The sequence below is a fragment of the Engraulis encrasicolus genome, chromosome 13 (assembly GCF_034702125.1).
Source record: "Engraulis encrasicolus isolate BLACKSEA-1 chromosome 13, IST_EnEncr_1.0, whole genome shotgun sequence".
NCBI classification, from domain to species: Eukaryota; Metazoa; Chordata; class Actinopteri; order Clupeiformes; family Engraulidae; genus Engraulis; species Engraulis encrasicolus.
In genome coordinates, this window is record NC_085869.1 from 17,364,311 (window position 1) to 17,390,822 (window position 26,512).

The following is a 26,512-nucleotide window of genomic DNA, read 5'->3' on the forward strand; positions in this document are numbered from 1 at the left end:
AATGCATTCTTGTAACCAGAATGCATTGAAATAGCAAAGTGCACAATTGCTCTGCATAGCAAAAGCATCAGTGCTCCATCAAAAACGAGGCCAATGTTAACATCACCTCTGCAGCCAGACTTGGGTGAATCAAAAGTAGGGACTGCAGACCATTATACAAATATGACAATTGTTAAGATACCTAGTTGACATCAGTGTTTTTATTCATGTAGTATTTTATTGAAAAAAGTGAAAAAGACAAAAAAAAATCTTCAATTGCATTTCAGTGTGCTTTTGACGTGCAGTTATTAACTGACACATTACTGAAGTACTGTCTGTTCTCTGCAACTTAGGAGAGCTATACAGGGATGTTATGACTGTTGTTTACTCATTGGGAGAGAGAACAGCAGTGGATCAGCAGGTGTAGGCATTTATACTGAAACCTTTTACCTTTAGTAGGCCGTTTGTGACCAAGTCTTTTTCTTTCCCTTTTTTATTTTTTAACAATGGCAATAATCCAGCACATGTTGAAGGTATATTAGTTAGAGCTGACAAATAGTAACCATTTTCTATTGTTTTATCTTGTCTATATACAGTGCAGTATGATTCCTGTATAGTGCCGATTTTGTAACCCGATAGTGGACCCTTATTTTCTATAAATGTTCAGAATCTTTTGAGATTTTTACATTCAATTACATTTATTATATTGTTGTTTAACTGAACTTTGTTGTCAAATTAATTTTAATGATGGCATCCATTGGTAATTATAATGTCTACCCCTAGTTTAATAGAGAGACAATACTATAGGCAATCTGGCCCAAAATGTTGTTGCATGGGCATTACCATGTACAAGTGATTGTTTAGTCCAGTTTGGACTTCCATTTAGACTTTGACCAAATTGTGTTTTAATGTTTTATAAATATTGGGAAGGGGTAGTGTCAGATGTACAGTAGAGATAGCATTTTTCATAAGTTATGTGTTTTTGAGCTTTAAAAAGGACAAAAACATATACTGAGCGTCTACAAAAACAACAACACCTTACCAACCTTGTGAAATAGTAAACGTTCCCAATGCTTAAAGTGTCAGGAAGACATTTTCAACACTCGTTCCCAAAAAGTCAACTTGTCTTGTTTTTTTGTAAGTGATGAGTCTGGTACTTGATTTTATTACATAAAAAATAAAGCCACTAAAGTCGGAGTTCTCTGTGTTTGTTTGATTTCTGTATGCTACCTCTATTCACAGACTGACAATCAAGTCCCAAATGATATAGTGTCTACCCCAGGTGAACAAAGAGTGAGTCATGGAACATCTAATAGAAGTAATATACTTGATTCAAAACAGACCCATAGGTCACTAACTTGTATTCATACATGTACCACCTGTGCAGAGTTAACACATCCATATCCAGGTTAAAGGGACACTGTGCAGGAAATGGTAAAAAAAAGCTACTGCAACTATGCTGCTCATTGAAACTGGGCTGCCTATTGCCAAATTTGATCTTTACATGAACGTTTATTGAATAATAAACAAATATTTTCTAGTATGGTGCAAGTACAGTCATTTTTGCAGCTAAAAATGGCTATTTTTGGGAATTCAAAATGGCGGACCATGGAGAAGATCCCCCTTTTCATGTATGAAAAGTGCAATTTTTCCAGTCATAATGAATACTTAGAATTTGATGGTGGTGGTAAGTATTCATGAAAAAGGTAACACTAGTGAATGGGCAGTATGAATTCTGGAAATAAACAACTAAAAATCTCACACAGTGTCCCTTTAAAGACAACGCCTACTTTTTGGAATATACCCCAGGAGGGCATTATACAATAAAGATCACACAAAGTAGCATGATAAACAAAACATTTAATGCAGCACATTTAATCCATACAAGTCAACGTATGAACACTAGGAAATCCCAAAGATTTTCAAAAAAATAAATACAATACACACAAAACTTAAAAAAAAAGATGTTCACTTGTAAGCTCCACCAGGTCTCTACCAGCCCTCTTTCACCAGAAGTCTTCATCGGCCTCTTCGTGTGAGAAAGCAATGACACTGGAACAAATGAAGATATGATCAACATACCGTACATGCATCACCTCACATACAATTGATCTGTCATTTACATTTACATTTACATTTACACACACACACACACACACACACACACACACACACACACACACACACACACACACACACACACACACACACACACACACACACACACACACACACACACACACACACACACACACGAGAATGTATAGCATTGCTGGCTGTGTATTACCTGTTGTCTTTATCAGATGAAACATCCAGCTCTGCACTCTTCTGATCAATGTCCTCCTTATTTGGACTCTGAAAAAAACCCCACACATTTCATAAGTGAAACCTAATGGAACAGACAGCTGCCCCACACATGCCCAACTTACTGACTGTGTCTCGCTTGTGCTTGTGTGTGTGCTTGTCCTTGGGTGTGTGTGTGTGTGTGTGTGTGTGTGTGTGTGCGCAAGTGCGCATGTGTGTGTACACACGTGTGTGTGTGTGTACACGTGCCCGTGTGCATGTGTGTGCCCCTTTCCCCCCTGCATGCCCATCATGTACTTCTATAGCGGGTCGCTGGAGTGTGTGTGTGTGTGTGTGTGTGTGTGTGTGTGTGTGTGTTTACCTGTTGGTGTGGCCCCTTGCCCCCCTCCATGACCATCCGCATGTACTTCTGCAGCGGGTCGCTGGCGTCGGAGGTGGAGGTCGGGCCCCTCTCTGGCTCCATCTGCCCCCGCGGCGGCCGGCCCTGCCCCTGGCCCTGGGAAACAGGCTCCAGCTCCAGCTCCGGCTCCTCCTGCCCTCCGCACTCCTCCCTGCTCCTCTCCTCCTCACGCTGCTCAAACTGCTCCTCCTGCAGGAGCTGATGATGAGCGAATGTGCAGGGACACACAGACGGACGGATGGACACATACACACACACACACACACACACACACACACACACACACACACACAAGGGCGCGATTTGTCAGGAAATAAGAATATCATCAGTGTGGTTACAGTGAGCCAGGATTAAAATCATGTATAAAGTGTATAAAACCACATTAATATAATATATATATATATCAACGTGGAAATAAAAAGTGTGAATGGTACCAATCAGTAACGGACTCCATGGGTGAGTTATGCGTCACAACTCTCAAATGTTTGCTGATTGGCAAAACATTGAGCAAACCGAGCTAGGAGTGTTTCGCCAGACTATGTGCGGAGCCGAAGTCTTTGGCTGGAAGTACATAGGATGGCAGCTAGGCTGGAAATGCATACACACCCTAGCAGACCTGGCATGCACACGCGCACGCACACGCACACACACACGCACACGCACACGCACACGCACACGCACACACACACACACACACACACACACACACACACACACACAAACTCACCCTCTCCTGTTCCAGTCTCTCCAGCTCCCTCAGCTCCCTCTCCTGGGCCTCGCGCTGCTCCTGCTGCCTGCGCTCCTCTCTCCTCTTCCTCTCCAGCTCCCACTGCGCCTCCTCGTCCTCCTCCTGCTGTCTGGATGCTTCCACATCAGGCACATGTGCTGCACCTACAGCAGACACAACAGCTGAATGATGTCATTGAAGCGCATCATGGCACGGAAGCCCCAAGTGTGGAGGTTTATTTCAAGCTTGTTAAAGGGTGCAAAATTGATGGTCATTTTTGAATGCTACACTACCATTTGCAGTGTTTTCCACCAAAAACGTAATGTAGGTCTACTTTGGAATGCTGTAGGCTAGCAAAGGATCGCTCCTTACCCCACATCCTAACTTGTCATGTCCTTTCAATGTTCTAATTTTAATTTTACACCACAGTAATCCTTGCTAATCAGTCACACTACATGTGCTGTAATATTTGATTTCGAAAAGGGTTGGATCAAAATTTAGCATGGCGATAAGCTTTTTTTTTTTTATCCAGGATTGTCCCATTGTGACCAAGTGTCTCTTCTGCCAGCGAGTCCTGGTCAAAATGGCAGCCGACATATAGCACCAGATGCGGACAGACACATTAACGTATAATAATGAAAATAAACTCTCACACACAAAACTAGCAAAGTCACATGAAAAATAAAAAATAAAAGTCTGTGACACCAAGCTGCCGTCTATGCTTACACCCATCCTTTGAAAACTTCAAATAAAGTCCACGACACCAAGCTCATCCCAAGCCTCATGCTTACACCCATGTCCTGTGAAAAGTGAAAACTTCAAATAAAAGTCCACGACACCAAGCTCCCATGAGACTTTATTGTAAGTTTTCACAGGACATGGGTGTAGGCATGAGGCTTGGGGACGGGACAGGGTGGGACGAGACGGGGGACACTCACTGTGCTGTCTGGGTGAGGGGGGAGCAGGGCGCCCTTCAGGGGCCTCCTCACTGACACGAATGCCCTCCTCTTGGAGAAGCTCTGGAATGTGACTAGGCTCTAGAGAGAGAGAGAGAGAGAGAGAGAGAGAGAGAGAGAGAGAGAGAGAGAGAGAGAGAGAGAGAGAGAGAGAGAGCAGACGGGGAGACAAAGTGAGAGTGGGGAGAGAGAAGTTTGTAAGAGGGGAAAGAAAGACAGACAGAAAGAAGGGGGGGCAAAAAAAAACCCACACAAAGAGGCTCTTTCAGCGCAGCCTAGAATGCTGCGCACCCGAATCGAATGCATAATCACCTCCGCCATTGTGAGCCTCTCAGTAGTCGCTGAAAGAACAGTTTTATTGATCAGTTGCATGTTAATTAAAAACAACCACCTCGCAAAGTGCTTAGATGAAATTCAAGCCACTGGAGCTTTTTAGGAAGTTACCGGTATAAATATATTCCACTGACTTTTTATTTCATCCGACAATGTGATTATCAAACACATTGTCTGACAGGGATCTTAGACATGGTAATGGCTGTAAAAAATTCAATGTAAGTTCAGGATAACTTTACATAATAAAGATGTCATGACTGCAAAAGCACTGTGTGGTCAGAGAAAATATCACCGTTTTGGACCAGGGACTGCGATGGTTTCTCTAGGACTGGACAGAACTAACGCTATAACTATGAGATGTTTGATGAAATCCAAGGCACTCTTCGTCTTCATTGAAAAGCTTTTAATTAAACGTAGCTAATTATTTCATACTTGAACAGTTAAAAAATTGCCAACATGTTTCGGCCAGCATTGGCCTTCATCAGTGCTTTTAGGCTTTTTTAGCGCTACAACTAGCCTGACAACAATGATTCTAGTAACTATCTGGGCCAACAGTAATGGCAGATATGATATTCTCATGCCCATATCATCTACTGTATAATTCAGTGGTGCAGGACAAACATGCATCAGCAGCCAGAATGACTCTAGTGGACGGGAATCAGTCCTACACGCACCAAAGAGCGGGGCAGGATTAAGATGGCCTGGGGCCCCTAGGCTGCAGTTTTCTGTGGGCCCCACCCCCATAAGGAACGTGCTGCAACATAATTACAAGGAATTAAGGACAATATCTGCCAACTGTGGAGAGGAATAGTAACAAGATTTTCAATTTATCTTTTTCAATATCACATCTGCAATTTTTCACTTTAGCCAATTGGAGGCCCCCTGTCAGGTAGGGGGCCCTAGGCTTCAGCCATATCTAGCCTGTGCATTAATCTGGCCCTGCCGAAGAGTCACCACAGACCAAAGATAGCAACAGAACACAGTCTCTGGTTGGTTAAAGCCTCAGACTAAATGCTTGTCATTGTGAGTTTATCTTGAGGTTGTCAAAAGTGCTTTACAAACGGTGGGGGGAAAAATCCAACAGAAAGCCTAACCGTAGGAATAATAAATGCCTAAAATGGAAAAAAGGTTGCGACCATGTCATTTTCATACAGCCGTCATCTAGAAGGAGTCACATTTGAAAGCCTAGACGGAATCTCATTGAAAGCCTGCATCATAGCAAAGGGACTTTTAGCCGACTATAAATTCAAACAATCAACTGTGGTGGCTGATTCAAATAGCCTTGGTAGATTGTGCGTATGTGATGTGATGTGATGTGAACTTTAGTTGTGATATTGCGCTACATAAATAAAGGTTGTATTGTATTGTATTGTGTTGTGCTGTATTGTGTTTGCTGTGTGCTCCTACCTGGCGAGGGTTCTGTTAGATCATCAATGGCTATTTTCTCAGGTTGTGGGGAAGAGGACTTTGAACTTGAGACATCTTTTGGGGGGCTGTGAGAGAGAGAGGGTGTCAAGAAGAGTGCACGAGAATAAGATCTGTGGAGAGCTATTAGGCTTGGTGCAGCGGTTGACAAACTGGATTGAGAAAGTAAAAGTCCTGCCAGATATTCGCTCTGCTTGTGCTCCCCAGGACAAGAGGGATTGCATTAATTAGCTCATCAACCTGGCAGAAGGTGTGTGGTAATTACATTCAGCTACATCATTGAATTGGCTGGGGTTTTCCTTTCTGAATCCAGGATGTCTGCTCACGCACTCTTATGCATTGTCCACACCAAGTGCGACCTACGCTACCTGGTAACGGAAGTAGCAGAAGAAGTTTCGCCTTAATTTTGCTGCATTCGCTCCGGACGCAGCATTTACATGCTTGATTCAACTAATCACATAATGGCTCTGACTTGACAGCCTGGGACATTCAGAGATATGAACGTTCCAATTGGTTTTCGCCGAACCGCGTCATAGCTCATGATATTAGCTGACATTTTATCGTTAAAATTCTCTCTAATCGCTCAGTTCGCTTCGCTCCAGGCGAATTCGCTCTGGGCGCATACCCTCCATAGACAAATAATGACTTCCGTCGCTCTACTGGTGCAGGTCGCTCTTGGGAACAAGGCATTACCATACAATTAAAACAGTAGTACATGATCTTACATGGTTTATACACCAGTTATTCCACCGTACCTAATTTGGTAGGCGCACTGTAAGACTACGTACATTACATTACATTACACTTGTTTTATCCAAAGCAACATACAATTATTTTAGATACAGAGTATTGGTTACAGTCCCTCCCTGGTGCATTGTGGGGTTAGGTACCTTGCTCAAGGGCACTTCAGCCATGAATGGATGTGTAGGAAGGACGGGTAAGGGTGGGATTCGAACAGGCAACCCTCTGATCTTAAGCCCACCTCCCTAATCACTATGTCACATCTGCCTACATTTACTTATTACACCTGTGCTGGGTGGGATTCGAACCTACAACCCTCTGATCTTAAGCCCACCTCCCTAATCACTATGCCGTGGCTGCCTCCTTTTACTTAATACACCTGTGATGGGTGGTGCTGTACCTAGTGTGGTGCAGGTCGGTTCTCCTCATCGGGGGGCTGATGGGGTCACTGAGCACGGGGCTGAAGTCTCCACTCTGCTTGGCCACTGCTGCTGGTGGTGGTGCGATGGGGGACAGCTGCCTCTCTGGGGAGGTGGTGCAAGCCAAGGGCACTGGCAAAGCCTCTGTCATCACACATTGCGACAGTCACAGTTTACTTTGAGTTTGTCAGACAGTCAGAGTGTGCTTGATTCTGCCCAGGGGGGGAATTTGTCTTGGGCTTCATCCATTGTATACAGTACTCACATACTACACTACATGCATTCATACAACATAATAAAAAAACATAAAACATAGAGAACATAGAGAACCATTGAGACCATTGTGGAGCATGGCATGCTCTTATCCCGATTGTTTGTAGGCTTCTTGGGTTTGGGTGCTCTTTAGTCCAAGGTATCGTGCATCCAAGTTCAAAAATGAGAATAAAAAATCTGACTAAGGCACTCCAAATTAAAATAACTTTAGCAATATGACATATTAAAAACTTGGATAACGAATGGTATCCCAAGAATCTACTACACTAATTTATTTGAAATATTCCATCGATACTAATATACAGCATATACTACATTATAAACAATGCATGATAGTATATATTAGCAAGACACAAAATGTTACGAGTCCGTACCTTCTAGCGCCTGTCGCCTGCTCTGTGTTTTGGAGAGGGAGACTGGTGTGGAGGACAGGCGTCTTGCCGGGGGAGAGATACTGCGCTGTGGCGGAGTCAGCTCTCCTCCTCCTCCTCCTCCTCCGCCTCCTCCGCCTCCTCCGTCCACTTGCGCATAGCCGACACCCTGCAGGTCTGGCTCCCTGACCGGGGCGCCTCGCTTGTCAGGTCGCCGGGGTGGCAGTGGATCGGGGGCAAAGGTCACTCTTTGGGAGACCAGTGGCTGGGCCTTGGGGTGGGGTGGGAGCACGGCCGTGTGCCTGGTCCATGTGGGTGGTGGTGAGTGTGCGGCGGGGTTGGTGGGCCTGGGCCAGGTGGGCTGTGTGGACTGTGACTGTGCCACTGGGGGCGGCAGCATGTGGGAGACGGCCGAGTGGAGCGCCCTCTGCTGGTAGCTGCGATAGGCCTCCTCCAGCGTCTCGGCCTCCTTCTCCAGCTCGCGGATGCGGGCCTTGGCGCCGGCCACCAGATCCAGGTCGGAGTCTTCAGGGGAGGGGCTGCGGTTCCTCCAGCCCGAGCGCGAGGAGGCCCCTCCTCCTCCCGCTGCTGCTGCTTCGCAGGCCTTCAGGACGTCCCTGTCTACATAAACGTCATGGGGCACTAGTCTGTCAGCGTGGAGATCGAGCACGCCGCGGTCCACCAGCGATGGCTTGGGGTTGCGGAGAACCTCGTTTTCCAAGGCTGTGGCCCAGCGAGCGGACCCAGACGGACGAGGCACACAACACCAGATAGGGACAGAGAGGGGAAAGAAGACAGGCATGGAAACAAAGGGAGGGAAGGGGTTCAGATTGCAGGAAGAGGAAGCAGCCCACCACCAAAAAGACCTAATGCTTGCAGAATTTTTCTTGCAAACATCATTAGAAGGAAGAATATCCAACCACTACATGAAATTAAAATGAAAAGATCAGGCCACTAGGGCAGTGTTTCCCAACCCTTTTTTGTCATACGTACTCCCTAATACCATCATACCATGAGAACCTCTTGACTCATGTTCTACATCTCGTCCTCTATCCCAATGAGACAAAGCTCCATACATTTGTTATCATTACATTTTCCCACATACCCCTTTCAGTGTGCTTGCATACCCTGGCTGGGAATCACTGCTCTATGGGAACAAAAGATATTGAACCCTTTGAGGAGTACAATCACACATATGTGATTAGAATTTAGGCAACATTTTGAGTTCCCATTATGATGTCATAAGGATTTTGCGGGATTTTAACACAGAGTTCTACGGTATCTGTAGATTCTACTCAGTGAAGAATGTTCAAGCAAAAGTCTAGATTCTAGAAGAACTGGGGGAAAATCCGTACTCCTCAAAGGGTTCTGCTTTGCTACAAGTTGGGAAGTTGGAAGGAGGGTCACCTAGTTGCGTCTGCCGCAGCTGCGTCCTGACGTCTTCGGCGTGGGTGACGAGCCACTGGCTCCTCTCCTCGCTCTCCAACAGCTGGCTCTTCAGCTGGGCCACTCGCTCCACCTACAGGAAAACCCCAGCCGGGGTTGCCAGATGAGACTGATGATTTCCAGTCCAAAGAACGCCCAAAACCTGCATGGGAGCACTAAATCCCGCTCAATTTGAACTAAATTCTATTGATTTATATGGCCATAAATCTGCAGGAAAAACCACCCAAAAGCGCTTTTTACCGTTTTTTTTTTTACCTGCAGACGGGCATCCTAAGCAGCCCAAATGGGCAGGAAACCACCCAATCTGGCAACACTGACCCCAGTGCTGCTTTAAGGCCTCACTACACAACACTTACTCACACACTCACCAAGGAGCACCACATCAACAACAAACACCAGCAACAAAAGCCAACTCCCAGGGCAGAGCAGAGCTGAGCGGCCCATTGTCACTAAAGTAGCATTTCATTCACAAGGTCACATCCTGTGTTGGCTTGGGCCTGAGGAGGGAGGCTGTGGGAGTGGGTGGAAGGGGGTGTTGGTGTTGGAGGAGGAGTTGGAGTATGAGAGTACCGGTATGTGAGTGTATGTGTGTGTGAGAGGGAATGCCTGTGAGAGTGTGTGTATGAGCAGGAGTGAGTGAGAAAGTCAGAGTGTGTGTGCGCATGTGTGAGCGTAAGTGACACTGTGTGTGTGTGTGTGCGTGTGCGTGTGTGTGTGTGTGTGTGTTTGGTGCTAGTAGAGGGGTGTATGGGGGAGTTGGGGGGGCTGCAACTGACCTCCTGTGTGTGTGTGTGTGTGTGTGTGTGTGTGTGTGTGTGTGTGTGTGTGTGTGTGTGTGTGTGTGTGTGTGTGTGTGTGTGTGTGGTGCTAGTAGGGGCCGGGGGTGTATGGGGGAGTGTAAAGGGGCTCCTGACCTCCTGTGTGTGTGTGTGTATATATGTGTGTGTGTGTGTGTGTGTGTGTGTGTGTGTGTGTGTGTGTGTGTGTGTGTGTGTGTGTGTGTGTGTGTGTTGCTAGTAGGGGCCGGGGGTGTATGGGGGAGTGTAAAGGGGCTCCTGACCTCCTGTGTGTGTGTGTGTGTGTGTGTGTGTGTGTGTGTGTGTGTGTGTGTGGTGCTAGTAGGGGCCGGGCGGGGGTGTATGGGGGAGTGTAAAGGGGCTCCTGACCTCCTGTGTGTGTGTGTGTGTGTGTGTGTATGGGGGAGTGTAAAGGGGCTCCTGACCTCCTGTGTGTGTGTGTGTGTGTGTGTGTGTGTGTGTGTGTGTGTGTGTGTGTGTGTGTGTGGTGCTAGTAGGGGCCGGGCGGGGGTGTATGGGGGAGTGTAAAGGGGCTCCTGACCTCCCGCTGCAGCTGGGCGTGCAGCACCTGCCTCTGGCTCTCCTGCTCCTCCTCCTGCAGCCTCCTGGCAGCCTCCACACGCTGCAGCTCCGCCTGCAGGGCCAGCTGGCCGGCCGACGGCTGACTGAGCGCTACGAGAGAGAGATGGGGGGGGGGGGGGGGGGGATGACATCACATCTACAGCACAAACCAGGTTATCCAAAAAGGACCCTTGTGATACAACCGTTTACTCGCTTGCTCTTTCACTCTCTCTCACTCACTCACTCACTCACTCACTCACTCACTCACTCACTCACTCACTCACTCACTCACTCACTCACTCACTCACTCACTCACTCACTCACTCACTCACTCACTCACTCACTCACTCACTCACTCACTCACTCACTCACTCACTCACTCACTCACTCACATTATAAATTATGGTATATATATTTTTTGAAAACAGCATACACAGCAACAACAGCGGGTTGACCGGAAATGTACAGAAAAAAATGCATGGGAGGATTGGAAGATATTAAATGTAAACAAGTGGAGGCCCGCCCTCTATGAATCATAATAATTAGGGAGCTAGGAGAGGAGAGGAGAGCAGAGGAGAGGAGAGGATTCTACCATCTCAGCTTGGTGGGTCTTAGTAAGAACAGCAGGAGAGAGAGAGAGAGAGAGAGAGAGAGAGAGAGAGAGAGAGAGAGAGAGAGAGAGAGAGAGAGAGAGAGAGAGAGAGAGAGAGAGAGAGAGAGGCAGGCAGAAGATGATCATTGTGTCGGACACTTCATGTTTGGTGCTTAACCCTTTGAGGGGTATGGAGTTTTCTCAGCAATTCTACAGTTTTCTGGAACATTCTACAGCTCCCATAGAACTAAGCATTAAACCACTCACGACTATACAACTAATTGTATGAATTAATTAATTATAGACGACACTGTATTAAACCAAAGATTTTCTTAGTTCTAGCAATAGACCGTCTCTGATTAAACATCCTGAAGGTTGTTGGTGACATCATAGCGAGAACACAAAATGTTTGCTATGGTTCTAAGCAAATGTATGTGATGGTACTCCTCAAAGGGTTGCTCTTTCTAATGAAGCCCGCTGTGAGCGTTGATGTGCCTACTGATTCCCCTCCAGCTCTCTGTGGACAGGAAGAGTATTGTGCCCCTCAGAGGGGAGGGTGGCTTTGGAGTCGGGCCCCTCCTTAGCAAAGGGTCTCTCTCTCTCTCTCTCTCTCTCTCTCTCTCTCTCTCCCCCCCGCCCCCCTTGGGCCCCCAGCTCCCTCCCTCCAACCGCTTTCTCCCCCTTTCCCAGGGACTAGTGTTGGGGCTGCAAACGAGCCAACAAACAGCCCCAGCATTGACAGGCAATGTGCATCCAAAAAGAAACTTTTTTTTTTTTTTAAATCCTTTTGTTTCCTTGGTGGGAGGAGTTCTGCTCTGTCCCAGTTTGGCCCTAGAGGGGCAATATCTGTGCAAACAACTGTGAAAAGTTTCACACAGAGACACGGAAAAACGACAAACAAACTGAAAATACTCAGGGAGACTCTCCAAGCCGTGTCATTTTAGACTTCTATGTTCCGGTAACAATGCAATGTACAAGAAAGTAACTGGGATGAAAATACCAGCCCTAAACAGATTTGAAATTCCAACTTATGGAGTTCATCTTTAGGCTAAATTAGCACTGTGTTCCTGGCCATGTGTTCCATCACCCTCTTTCCAGAAAACAATATGTCTGACAGATTACTGTCACAAAGACAACAGTGACATGTTGTGACCACAACAGAATATTTGTCAAAGCAATCACCAAATCATCATGCAAAGGCAATATGGTGGTATGTGTGGATGTGTCTAGCCCAGTCAAGGCAGAGACAACCAGCCAACTAAGTTACTACTATCCTAGTCCGGTACTACCCAACACAATTAAAATAGGAATACAAAAATGACTGAAATAATGCATTAATAATAAAATATTATGAACAATACATTAATGAATGAATTTTAAAAAAGAGGAGAGAAGGAAAAGAAGAATGATTGGTGTTCAACTGTAATTAGGATTGTAGGTGTTGGAATGCTGTGGTCTCATTTCATGAACCACTCAGTAACACGAATTATGAGACCTTGTACATTATGGATAGTACCATATGAAGTACGTGAATGTAAATAAATACTATGACTATTCTGACTACTCTGCAGATCCCTTTAGTGCCGCGTGGGGGTGTGTTTATGTCTCACCTTGGCGCATGTGTTGGTTGTGGCGTAGGGGTGTGTGTGTGTGTGTGTGTGTGTGTGTGTGTGTGTGTGTCTCTAGGAGGGCATGGCCTGGCTAGGCGTGGGGTTTGTGTCTCACCTTGGCGCAGGTGTTGGTTGTCCTCCTTGGCCTCCTCCGCCTGCTGCTTGAGTACTCGTACCTGAAGGGTTGTCAGACGTATGTGATCATTTCCAGCCCAAAACAAATGCTCAAAAACCACCCGGACTCACTAAAATCCCACCCAATTTGAACCAAAATGTTGCATTTTATTAATGACAGGACAGTTATAGAGAGACAGGAAATTAATGGGAAGAGAGAGACAAGGAGGGATCGGCAAATGACCTCAGGCCGAAATCGAAACTGGGTCGCCGGTGTAGCAGTTGAGTGCCCAGCCGACTGAGCCACGGCTGGTCCAATTCTATTGATTTCTATGGCCATAAATCTACAGAAAACCCAGACCAATGCCCAATGTTCTTCACCACGAAACCACCCAATCTGGGAACACACTGCATACAATACAAACCTGTGCCTGCAGCTCCACCCTCTCCCTCCTGAGGGTGGCGTAGTCCCCCATGGCCTCCAGTCGCTCCCGCAGCAGGGCGTTCTGCTGCCCCAGCAGGGAACTCTGGGAGCGGGCCGTCTCCAGCTCCATCTATTTACAACCACAGGCCAGGGGCAACATGACGCAAACAGTGACACAGTGAATTGATGAACAGATGACCCTGATGAAGGCGTACACTGAAACGTTGGTCTTGTTAAAAGTACTGCATGAAGTTCTGAGACTATTGGGTTTTTGTTTTCCATGAAAGAATGTGTCAAAATAAAATCCAGATGAAAATAGATGAAAATCTATAATTGGACGTTTCAGTTCCATCTAAAAACGGACTAAAAGAATGTACTCTTGTCCATGGTCTATATACAGTATCTCTTCTGCCGTGAAAGTTTGAGGGTGCCGTCTATCTATGGGAAGAAATTAACACTAAAGAACATGTATTACAGAGCACTAGGTAAAAATCTTTGCTGAGTCATGGGGGTAACTGAGAAGGGAAATTACTGGATCGGATAGACTACTAGGTACAAAGCGGATTCCAAAAAAGTTGGGACACTTTGTATTTTGTGAATAAAATCAAAATGCTGGCATTTTCAAAACATCTAATATGTTAATAATGTAGAGCATTATGTGGTCAGTCTGAAAGAAAGCATATACGATGGTAAGGGGGTGCAGAGGTGACTTGGTTAGGGTGTTCTTACTCATGTAGAGCATTAAAATGAATGTTGAATGATACATACAGACTTTAAACAGCAAACATGGCTACCAAGGCATTATATTTTGGAGCACCGCCTTTAGATATTGTCTCCTAATGGTGGCAAATTTAAATCTCTACTATGTTCCAATAGTGTGGTTCCATCATAAGAGTAAACAGGTCACAAAATTGTTTTCTTGCAGTCAGGATATGCCCATATTAAGCATAACAAAAAGGTAAACAAGTTGAAGAACACACCTATCAGTTGAGCTGCTGAAATCATGTCTCGCACATCAAAATATCTAATTTTTGAATGAAATTATGCCATCAGTCAAAGTATTTAACTGTTCAGTCTCATCCCTTGTGTTGTGTTTAGTCTTATCTAATATAAAATGCATTTTATTGGCCCTGTCCCAACTTTTTTGGGATTTGTTGCAAGGGTGAAATTTTAAATGATCACATAATTCCTCAAAACAATAATTCTGCTTCACTTTAACAACTGATTTGTTGTCTGTACATACTGTTCTACCTTGTTAACATATTGAATGTTTTGAAAATGCCAGCGTTTTGATTTTATTCACAAAATACAAAGTGTCCCAACTTTTTTGGAATCCGCTTTGTATTTAACATATCTAACTCTAACAACACTTGAAGCATCATCAATGGATGAGTCACATTTTTCACTGAATATTCTTGAATTCCAGCTGAAATACTTCAAAAACTGTCATTATTCATATTATTATTGTAACTACTTTGTCATACGGTGAAGGCGAATTCTTTTTTCCTGAACATTCATGTGAAATGGAATAAAGAGTGCATAGCACTGCAGGAGTACGTTATCAAAAAATCAAACATGGCAAAATCTACCTGTAGTCTTTTCACATCGGCAAGGGCTTGGCTATGCTCTTTCACTCTTGTATCAATCTCTGATGCCTCTTTCTGAATTCGTGTAGTCTCCTCTGTGAAAAATAAATAAATAAAATAAAACACCCACACACACACACACACACACACACACACACCTTGTAAAACATTATGTACAAACATAAAGCAGACATGGCTGATGTGTAAACATGTCAATGATATGCGCTTTACCTTTATTTCTCTTTTCATTTTCAGACAACTGTTCAGTTCTTTTTCTATAGTCTGTCTTCAGTTCCTGTTGGTATCTGGGGGAAAACATGGGGGGGGAGGGAATCAGGATAGACATAACAGGAAGCTTTAAGACAGTAAGAATACTCTGTAAAGAATGCGTGTACTGATTTCAACAATAATGTCTCAGATCAAGTCAAGTCAAGATTTGTGAGAAAGAGAACTGGGCGTGTCAGCCACCTAATGGCAGTCATGCTCTTCGTAATAAAGTCACAATGGCACAATGTGGAGACAAAAGCACCCCGCTCGGTGTGTGTGTGTGTGTGTGTGTGTGTGTATGCGTGTGGGATGTGGCTAGTCTCAGCTTCTCTCTCTCTCACCTGGTCTCTCTCCCCTACTCTATCTCTCTCTCTCTCTCTCTCTCACACACACACGCACCTCTCTCTCTCATGCACATACATCTCTCTCTCACACACACACACACACACACACACACACACACACACACACACACACACACACACACACACACACACACACACACACACACACACACACACACCTTTCTCTCTCACACACACACGGCTCTCTCTCACACACACACGCGCCTCTCTCCCTCACACACATATCTCTCTCTCTCTCTCTCTCTCACACACACACACACACACACACCTTTCTCTCTCACACACACACCTTTCTCTCTCACACACACACCTTTCTCTCTCACACACACACACACACACACACAAACACACACACACCTCTCACACATCTCTCTCTCACACACACACACACACGCATTTCTCTCTGTCTCTGTCTCTCACACACATCTCTCTCTCTCTCTCTCCCCACTTAATCTAATGCTAACTGACAGCTGTCTACACGTGCCAGATTTACGACCTATAAATAAATGCAGTGTGGCTGTAGAGGTGGGAAGGGGACAAACCTGTTACAATGGCATGATCAGTGCATTAATCACCTACAGTGTACATTAGGGGCAACAGACGGGGATTAAATTGCAAGTCCACATGGTGAGGACACAGTAATGCCAATTTATATGAAATGACTCAATAAAAACAAACACAAACGTAACGTTACATTGAATTTCCACTAACAGAACAGAGAAAGACCAGAGATAGGGTGGCGTGATGACACTCCAGCACTGGATCAAAGAGAGTAGAGAGAGAGAGGTTCCATTGGCCCATTGTTTCCGGGTTCTATTATTGGGGGGGAAATCCCCCTTTAGGCAGACCTAGGCAGACCTGAGGACTGTTCTATTCAATGCTAGGAGCATTATGACACGCCCCTTTAGGCAGACCGGAACCTGGTCATGTTAGGTGCCCATAGAAACCTATTATGTTGGCATATCTCTATACTTAAAGAATCTCTGACTGGATCTTCCCACAGCCTACTACACTGAGGTAAACATCACTAGGAAACCCAGGCTCAGAATACCAATAGGAAAGAACAAAAGGTGTGCATACGTCTCTGGAAAAGACTTACACAACAGTGACACCTACTGGTTGAGCACGGAGCTTGCATAGTGACATCGCCTCAACACCGGCTTAAAAAGGTACAAGATGAAGTTACTTTCACACACCTGTCCAGTTCATTCTTTAACTTCTGATCATATGTATCTTCCATGGTCTTTACAGCCAGCTCTCTTCTCCTCAAAAGGTCCTCAGTTATTCTGTTTTTCTCGTCCTGCAGCTTACACGTTCTAGTTGTGAGAAAGAAAAACTTGCAGTGAATAACACAATGATATTCCATTTTATTGATTGAAAGGAGAGAGAGAGAGAGAAAGAGAGAGAGAGAGAGAGAGAGAGAGAGAGAGAGAGAGAGAGAGAGAGAGAGAGAGAGAGAGAGAGAGAGAGAGAGAGAGAGAGAGAGAGCGCTCAGAACCTACTTTTCGAATCCCTCAGTTCTTTGCCTCAGCTCAGCTTCTCTGTTCCGTACAGTTTCTATCTCCTTCAGCAGAGCCTGCCTTTGCATATAGATCTCCTTCTCCTCGATCTGGAATGGGAGACACACTTTCAAACATTAAGATCACTTTTAACCCAAACCCCCAACAAGCAACAACAACAACAAAAACATAATTTTGTGACAAGTGCTTGAGGCTGACTGCAGCACTGATAACTAAATTATTTGGGTAAATGAAACAGTATCTCTATGAAGCAATAAGCTCAATGTTTGTTAGTACGTACAATAGTTTGGTCAGTAAGATTGTACCTGCTGTTGCTTCTGTAGTCGCTCGATGGCATTCTTCTCTCTCTGAATCAGCGCATCTGATTTCATCTCGTAAGTCCGTTCCATATCTCTCCTCAAATCCAAAATCTCTTTTTGTCTCTTTTCCTTTTCCTCCATCCTCACTTTTGCCATTTCAATATCTTTAAAGTGTTGAATCTAGAAAGAAAAACAACAACAATTTGTTCGGTAAATACAACAGTAGAATGGCATGACACGGCCAGACATTAATTATTAAATAAACGTCTGTTTTGTCCCCCCACATTTGGGCTTGCATGCCCACCCACGACGACCCCGGTTCGAGTCCGGCCGGGGTCATTTCCCGATCCTCCCCCATCTCTCTGTCCCATTCGCGTCCTGTCACCATCTTCAACTGTCCTGTCAAATAAAGGCATGAAAGTCCCTAAATATATATATATAAAAAAACCCGTCTGTTTTGTACCTTTGCGTTGATTTCAGCCTGTGCTTGTTCTCCGATTTCCTTTCTGTATTCAGCAAGGCGAGCCTCAAGTGTGTGCCACCTGGTTCCTTGGGAGCGCAGGACGTCATATTCTTCATCAATACTCTGCATCTTCTCCACTGCAAGCATGCAAGAGACCGTTGACTACAGTACACTGCTTTGCCCTAGGCTAGGGGAAGCCACAGTTACAAACAAAGTGAAATTTCAAGAGCGGAATTTCAAGTAATGTGAAAAACACTGTGGAAACACACCAAGAGATTCCCTGAATGGCTCGAAGTTGCTAGTTTGAGTGTTGGCGTCACTGCAGTCCCTGTGCATGTGGTTGTCTATCAACTCTGTCAGAAGGTTCATCAAAAAGCCTGTGGGAAATAAGAAGAGGTCACCACCTCACAAAATTAGGGACAAATTCAGGCAGGAATTAGAAGGAAGAAGTACAAGATAAAGAAACAAAAGGTCATAAACTGCACCTTTGTGGCTCTCTCTCTGGACATTTGACATCTACATGGTGAGAAAAAAGCACAAAACATTATTTTACAGAAAAAAACAAACTTTGTGTAATAAAGTCAGTAATGTTGTTATAACCAAATGTTTAAACATTTCATACCATAGACTTGTATAGAGATGAACGTGGAGTGATTTTCATCAGCTGAAGAATGTCTCTGGTTGTAAAACACTGAAAGGAAATAAATAAATAAATGCACTGCAAGAAGGACATACCAAAAGCAAGGAAGGGATGTTATGTGGAATTGTCCTCATTTGTTGTCTAAAAAACAATGTTCTCTTACCTTTTCTGTGGTCATGCCAGATTCAGGATAAAATACGGATAAGGTATATTCATATCCTGAACTCTGCAAGTGCTCGATGACTAGGCTGTTAGATGCTATCTCCAGGACTGAAGCTGTTTTCACAGGAACTGATTGGGTCAGGCTTTCTCCACTGATAAAGGGGTGTTTCAACTCCTGAATAAGTTGATTCCGCAGCTGAGTCTGAAACACATTATGGGAGGGGACAACCAAATAGCAAACTGATGTCAATTCTGTAGATATCGTAGAAGTTCAAAACACGTTCAGCACACCTTAGCAATGAACAAAGCAAACAAGGGGTGAATTTGTATAAACAACCTTCTGGGAAATGCACCAAAAATACCAAAGTTAGTATACATTTTACATGTCTATTGAAGTAAGTTACAGTGTATTGCATAAGCTTAAAGGGACACTGTGTGAGATTTTTAGTTGTTTATTTCCAGAATTCATGCTGCCCATTCACTAATGTTACCCTTTTCATGAATACTTACCACCAGCTTCAAATTCTAAGTTTTCGTTATGACTGGGAAAAATTGCACTTTTCATACATGAAAAGGGGGATCTTCCCCATGGTCCGCCATTTTGAGTTTCCAAAAATAGCCATTTTTAGCTGCAAAAATTACTGTACCTGGACCATACTAGAAAATATCTGTTTATTACTTAGTAAACTTTCATGTAAAGATAAAATTTGGCAATAGGCAGCCCAGTTTCAATGAGCAGCATAGTTGCAGTACCTTTTTTTTCCATTTCCTGCACAGTGTCCCTTTAAGTGTTCATACCCCATTTAGCGTTTCAACATTTCACTGTGCAATGACCACAAAAATAAATATATTCAATTGAACAGTTATGTGAAAGATGCGAAATTTGCTCTACTGAGACAAGGGTGCTCTACTGAAAAGCAGGGCATGCAAAAGTATTCAGCCTTCGTGTCTATCAGCGCATTGAGTTGTGCGATGATGTTGATGTGTGATGATGTTTCACAGGTAAAATGTTGACCTAACAACAGAGTTACCCTGTGTCTAATCAAGTGCATTGTATGACTACTACATCTGCTCTGTGATGGTCTCAGATGCCTGCTCAAAAGAACATTGGGGAGCATAAACAAAGCACCATGATGCCCTGGCTGATCCAGGAGAAAACTTTTAGGCACAAATTGGAGCACTGGAAACAAATCTGGAAATGAAAAAAAGTAAACCTGCAAACGTTCCTCTAAAATAGGCATCACTAATGTTGTGCTCGTGGGCACCAAGTAAGCTTAGCCATCCAGGAACTTCTGAGGTGCCAGCCAAGGATATTAAAAAATAGTGAGTAGGACAATGTTTTAGTCACAGATATGACATTATTTCTTTATAAACATGATCAACAATGAAAACCAATTTATAGTATGATTTGAAAAGGATGATTAGATGATTTTGAATGAACTAGTTGCTCTTGGGCACCCCTCAGTAGACCTGGGGTAATTAGCCCTCAGACCCAGAAAGGTTGGAGTCTTACATGTCAGATCAAATAGGGAGAGCGATACAGTCAAGAGGTCCATGATCTCTATGAGATTGACAAGTGAGGTAGGGAAATCTAGGCCCATCAGTAGCACACTGCACAACTGTGGCTAGGGCTGCACGATTATGGAAAAAATCATAATCACGATTATTTTGATGAAAATTGCGATTTCGATTATAATCACGATTACACACACGCCCCCTCCCATTCCAGAGTAGCCTATCAAAAACAATAAAGCCAAATTTTAAAAAAATCTGTTTCTTAAAATTTCAATAAAGTTATGTAGTGAATATGATAAAATATGCCATAGGCCTACAGTGGCAAGATCTTATTGGCTCCTCAACAGGCCAACTGAGTGGCATCACACTGTATTTTCCCAAATCACTTGCAAAAACACAAGTAGGGCCTATTTCAGGAAGTGGGGGTAATCACTGTGTTTGATTTGTAATATGACATTGGCAGGGCAGGGTGAGTGAAGACCAGAACATGTGTGTACCTAGGCCACCAAGAAGCTGTGGTCTGCATGATGGTGTCTACACTCACAAAGCAAGGCAGCATAACCAACTTGATAAGCTTAACGTTTGTGCTGTCTATTGATTCCCAGCTAATTTCAATTCTGGACTGGAGGTAGTGCACCTGTGAGTAGGAGAGTTAGAAGAAGGTTATCTCTGTGTTTTTACTAGGGAAAGAGAGAGTGGGTTGAGAAATCAAAGGGCTGTGCTGAAGAGCTGTCACTTTTGAATTTAATAATATGCATATGCTCTGGTCTGTAAAGTAATACTTCATGACTTGGCATGAAAACATAACCATTTAAATAAAACATAGCTTCATGATGTGTATTATTGCCTAGAGTTCTGTTAGGTTCTGCCAATTTGGACTGCAGTGCATTTGTCAAGCTAGCAAGCTAACACATTTGAGAATGTAGGAAGCAGAAGCAACTATGGCAGCTACAAATTGTGTTGAATTTCACTCATTGTAAACTCACTGCACCAGTGTAACTTTACATTAGTTGTCCACCAAAACAGCTATGATATCTACACGCAGGTTGGTGTTAATGAGTTGTGAGTAACAGCCACTCTAGTTGTTGTAGACAACATTACTTAGCTTATTTCGTTTGTGTTAGCATGCTAACTAGCGATTTTTTTAGACCAGAATTAAAGCTATTTCTCTTGGTTTTCCATAATCACAAACAGTTGCTGGTCAAAGCACATAGTTTCAAAACACCTTCAGAGACTCCAGCATCATGCAATGGCTGGTTTAATGTTTGAATTCCTCATATATATCCACCATTAGGATGAAACAACTCCCCTCCACTGCCCAGCAGTGAGTCCACTGACAGGAAGATTTATGTCTCCGACTCCCAGCCAGCCTGCCAAAATGCTGCCGCCCGCCCCCTCTCAGTACTGTCTGCTTATTGGTTCACAGACTTATCCTCCACCCAGAGACAGTTGTCAACAATATTACTATTGGCTGAAATGTCTTTGTGCTGAGAACGTGCGAGCAGTGCACAAGTCTGCAGGTGCGCAGCTTAGATGGAACACTGAATTTCCTCCCATAAAATCGCGATTTTCATGTTTTATGATCGTGGCGGCCAAAATCGCGATTTTGATTAAAATTCGATTAATTGTGCAGCCCTAACTGTGGCCTTTATGAAATGAGTCTCAATAAGGCATTATTTTCGCAGAGAGCCATAAGAAGTCCTGCTTGCAATTTGCAAGACACAGTAGTTGACATATGGAGGAAGTTGCACAGACAAAATGAGAAAACGAGACTTTTTGAGCTGAATGCAAAACACCATCAGCCTCAACACAGCATCCCCTTTATAAAATCATGCAGGGGGCTAGTTTGAACACTGCAACAGCAAAAGTGGGGTAGCCAATACTTATCTTCATGGTTAAACACTTCACAAATGGTCAACTTTTAAACTGGCTATAGGCTACATGTGACTTCTGGTCTCATCAGAAAGTTTTTTTTGTTTTCTTAAATAGTGCTACAGCCAATTTCTCCCATCCGCACAAAAACGGGTGGACTGAACTTTGATGGACTGAGCTGGAGGTGGGTTTGCATGCATGGCAAAATAAGAAAAGAACACCGCAGCTAGGTAAATGGAATAAATTATCTAAAAAGATGAATGGAGATGGTGTTTCTAACTTCACTCAAAAGCTTTACATACCTTCAGAGTGTCAAGGACTCCGCGCTTTTTGAATGTTTGGTAAAGCTTCTTTCTCATCTCATCCGAGGAGAGAGCCTCTTTTCCCCCTGACATCTTTACAGTTAGTTCTAGTGGCTGCAATATTCACCAGTCGTCAAAAATAACTTGGGTTGTGAGTTTCTGTGGTGATACACAAGAATATGCACAAGAAAAAAAACAAGAAAACATTGAACTAAATCGTTTTCACCCCATAGAAACCAAACGAGCATCTGTTTGTTTACAAGCCAGCTGAACGACCAACGACTAGACTTGCCGTCCAATTCAAATTACTGAATTTGTCTCACTTCCTGGTCCATGTTTATGACGTTCTATAATATTTCTGATAATACTTGCGATTGCGTTTTGAGATACAAATTTCGTAAACTCACAAAAAGATTGTTTTCTATTTGCACGTCTAAAAACGTATAAATGTGTATCCGTGTAAATGTGATTTTTTTTATTTATTTAAAAAATGAACACTGGCACGTGATCTGATGTCATCATCGCGCGACAACTTCTCCGGAAGGGCTTGTTTGTCATCGTCTGCAGTTCTGTTGTACAGGTAAAACACGATACTATTTCATTTTATTTCATTATGACACATGAAAACAAATAATTACGGCTATTCCGTTGAGCACATAGACACAAAAAGAACCAATAACGTGGTAAAAGGGGCCCTTCTATGGATAATATCACGTCTGTTATGGTAGGCTAACGTTAGCTCGACCCTACAGTGCATAGACCCAGCCTAGGTTGTCAGTTTTAGCCTGAAAATTGTTCGAAGACTTCTACGTGTAATGATAAATGTACTCTGCTTTATGCAGGCGCATAAATGCATTGACAACACATGTTTAATTAACATATGATACAGAGACTCATCTCATCCGATTATTGATTTGCTCACCTAAGAAATGTGATTCCACAGCTCCCGAAGGGAAACATGTCGGGAAGTTTTTATTTTGTCATGGTTGGGCATCATGATAATCCTGTCTTTGAGATGGAGTTTCTACCACCTGGGAAAGCAGAGTCAAAGGTTTGTTGACGGAATTCATAAACATGTTGTTAACATAAATATCAACAACTACAGTGCTCCAAAAATAAAGGGAACAATATCAAAATAACGCAGTGCAAGTTAACCATACTTCTCTGATATCAGCATGTCCAGTTAGGGATACACACTCATCATTGTGAATCCTTTTTGTATACTGCAAATATAACAAGCAACAGTTAGAAATTGGAGATAATAAGCCCATTATGTACTCGACACCATAAAGCGTGATTTGCCTATACCAGAGAAAATATCCATATTGGCCACTTTGCCCTTCACAGCAGGTTCACTTCACACTGAACACATGTGACAGTCTGAAAATGAAGCTGAGAAGGTTATGCTGCCTGCAACATCATTTGTGAATAGTTCAGGGAACGAATGGCGAATATGCCAATATTGATATTCTCAGGCATATTGCTCTACCATGGTGTGCTGCATGCATTGACCCTATGTATGGACAATGGGCCCTTATACCCTCTTCATGAAGTATGTGTCTGACCATTTGAGCAGAAACATGTTCATCAGTGGCTTGCCAAGCTAATTTATCAGGGCTCTGGCAGTGTTCTTCCTGTGCCACCTGGGACAAGGAAGGAGATGGCGATCCCGCTGCTGGGTTGTAATCCCTCCTGTGGTCTACTCTTCCTAAGTGGACATGCTGAGATCACAGAAGTATGACTTGCCTGGAGTTGCATTGCATGTTTTGGTGTTTCCTTTATTTTTGGAGCAGTGTACCAACTAATTGTTGTCGCAGTTGTAACACACATCAACTTAACGCATAACAAATTTATCTCTTGTTTTCTAGGATGACCACCGCCATCTGAACCAGTTCATTGCACATGCAGCACTTGATTTGGTGGACGAAAACATGTGGCTGTCGAATAATATGTACCTCAAAACTGTGGATAAATTCAATGAATGGTTTGTTTCAGCATTTGTCACTGCAGGTCATATCCTTTCCTCTCTTCCAACAGTATTTTTGTGTATAATTTTACAATTGAATGGTTTCATTGTGAGTTCAGAGTTGATTGATGATAGGCCAGATACAATGTAGGATGCCTTTACATTCACTTGACAACACACAGGTGAGATTCCAGATACTCTTAACATGAAACAACATGTGCAAATAGTAATTCATATTGCTGCTAATCACCTACTGCATGACAATTTTAATTGTCGGTTTTGAGCTTGCATGGCTTGGAGGTACAGTATTGTACTTCTAGAATCTGATTGCATGTAGTTTAACGGCAGGTAAACTTAACACAAGTGTTTTGCATCTAAGAAAACAAGATGCCATGTTCATCTTTTACTGTATTGGAATGAGTTGCCGAATTTGCGACAAGAGAAACATCAGTTGACTTCAAAGACAACTTTTGTGTAGGTCCTTCAGTATTTGGCAGTTGTTTTGTCTCCTGAATGATTTCATTTGTCTTTGCTGAGCCATATTATGCCTTAACCCATTTTATCTACATATGAGATTCATCATGCTTCATGATGTGCGGCAAGAAGATGGAATCAAAAACTTCTTCAATGATGTTTACGACCTGTATATCAAGGTAGGTATCTTTCATTGCGGGGAACATGACTAGGCTTCTGCATAAAAATGTTCATTAATTTCTTGGTCCAGGTAGAATGCTGAGGCACTCAAGGTTGCAATTTTTCACCTTTTTTATTTGGCTACAATGCCTATGCATTTCGGCCCACATGGCCTTCTTCCGGGCGTATCCAAATCGATCTCCGCATTTGTCTACCTGGACCAAGTTTGAGAGTCCCTTCACTGATGAGCACCAAGGGGAAAAGTAGAAGACCCTGAAGCATTTAAATTACCTGCTTGTGTTTGGTTCATTAATTTCTATTTGTTTTTCCCCCTTCTAGTTTGCTATGAACCCATTTTATGAAGTAAATGCTCCAATACGCTCAACGGCCTTCGATAGGAAAGTACAGTTTCTTGGCAAGAAACATCTACTCAGCTGAGTTAATGGACTGTAAACTCATGAAGGTGACTTGGGTGGTTGTGAGAGGACCAATTCCCTTTTGTACAGAGTGTTTCTCATTTTTATGTTTGTATTCTTTTTCCTGTATGTCTCAATACTGTCTGCAGTCAGTTATGTAAAATTATGTTGACTTTTCTGGAATGTACTTGCTTTCTGTTAAATTGAATTGACACAAATTATAAATTTACTTTTAATCTCAAAGAACCTCTTGTGTCGAGCATTTTTTTTTAAATTATATCAGAGCATAGATTTAGGCAGATATTTAGGTTCCCTGGCACAGCTTTAATGTCAATACAGACTAAATTAAGAGAATATTATGGCCTTGCAAAACAAAGGCCTAATCAACTTAGTACTGATCTTCTATGCCTTAAATACGTGTATTTACTTTCATCACCTGCCCATTTCAGTTGCACTAACCCTTTTTTGTGTTTCCTTTTTGAATGGCATTTCTCAATAGGAAAAAAAGTTTCAAGGTGTCAGTGAGTCCAACAATTGAATTATTTGTACCGGTAGTTGCTTATCAACAACACATGCAATTTATGAATTACAAATGGATAACACTGTAGCACCATTATGAAGCTATCACGTTTCCCTTCCAATATTACTTCTTGCTTTCACTTATTGCCACACTAAGTTAGAAGCCAGAATTACGGCTTAGACCTGATCTATTACTACTGAACAAAGCAATTAAGTAACTCTTAAAGGGCAACTCCTGCCAATTTCAATGTGCTGTTGTATTGCTCACACTACGCTTGACTTGTCAGTACCCGGTGACGCCACATTTTTTGGCTCAGCCCTTTCCGAGATATGAGCTATTTTAATGGGGGCAACTTTTGTTTACATTTCCAAAAAACATTTTTATTTATTCCCAAAAACATCCAAAAGGTTATGCAACATCAGCAGACAGCTAGCAAACATTTATACCTTTTGGGAAAATATTTGGAGTAGGCCTATGCTCATTCTTCTAAAATGTAAACAAAAGTTGCCCCCAT

At 43.3% G+C, this 26,512-nt stretch overlaps 2 protein-coding genes across 4 annotated transcripts; one reads left to right on the forward strand and one right to left on the reverse strand.

Annotated features, from left to right (window-relative positions):
• Window positions 1–1,819: 1,819 nt before the first annotated feature.
• Window positions 1,820–22,790, reverse strand: ofd1 (OFD1 centriole and centriolar satellite protein). 3 transcript variants are annotated; one of them, XM_063213300.1, is made up of 23 exons: window positions 22,464–22,790; window positions 18,776–18,976; window positions 18,595–18,663; window positions 18,458–18,488; window positions 18,242–18,349; window positions 17,973–18,109; window positions 17,516–17,689; window positions 17,193–17,299; window positions 16,887–17,006; window positions 15,290–15,363; window positions 15,062–15,153; window positions 13,474–13,602; window positions 13,050–13,110; window positions 10,713–10,843; window positions 9,336–9,447; window positions 7,932–8,651; window positions 7,266–7,428; window positions 6,107–6,192; window positions 4,349–4,447; window positions 3,411–3,592; window positions 2,645–2,881; window positions 2,267–2,334; window positions 1,820–2,031 (listed from the first exon to the last, which is right to left on the reverse strand). In XM_063213300.1, exons 1-23 carry the CDS (start codon window positions 22,554–22,556, stop codon window positions 1,986–1,988), a joined length of 3,240 nt encoding a protein of 1,079 aa, XP_063069370.1. In that variant the 5' UTR covers window positions 22,557–22,790; the 3' UTR covers window positions 1,820–1,985. The 3 variants fall into 3 exon arrangements, with proteins under 3 accessions (XP_063069370.1, XP_063069372.1, XP_063069371.1); XM_063213302.1 differs by having other exon boundaries at window positions 7,932–8,549; window positions 22,464–22,751; XM_063213301.1 differs by having other exon boundaries at window positions 3,411–3,574; window positions 22,464–22,751.
• Window positions 22,791–22,947: 157 nt separating this feature from the next.
• trappc2 (trafficking protein particle complex subunit 2) lies at window positions 22,948–25,724 on the forward strand. Its single transcript, XM_063214479.1, has 5 exons — window positions 22,948–23,043; window positions 23,407–23,514; window positions 24,332–24,475; window positions 24,996–25,082; window positions 25,402–25,724. Exons 2-5 carry the CDS (start codon window positions 23,422–23,424, stop codon window positions 25,498–25,500), a joined length of 423 nt encoding a protein of 140 aa, XP_063070549.1. The 5' UTR covers window positions 22,948–23,043; window positions 23,407–23,421; the 3' UTR covers window positions 25,501–25,724.
• The last annotated feature ends 788 nt before the right edge of the window (window positions 25,725–26,512 follow it).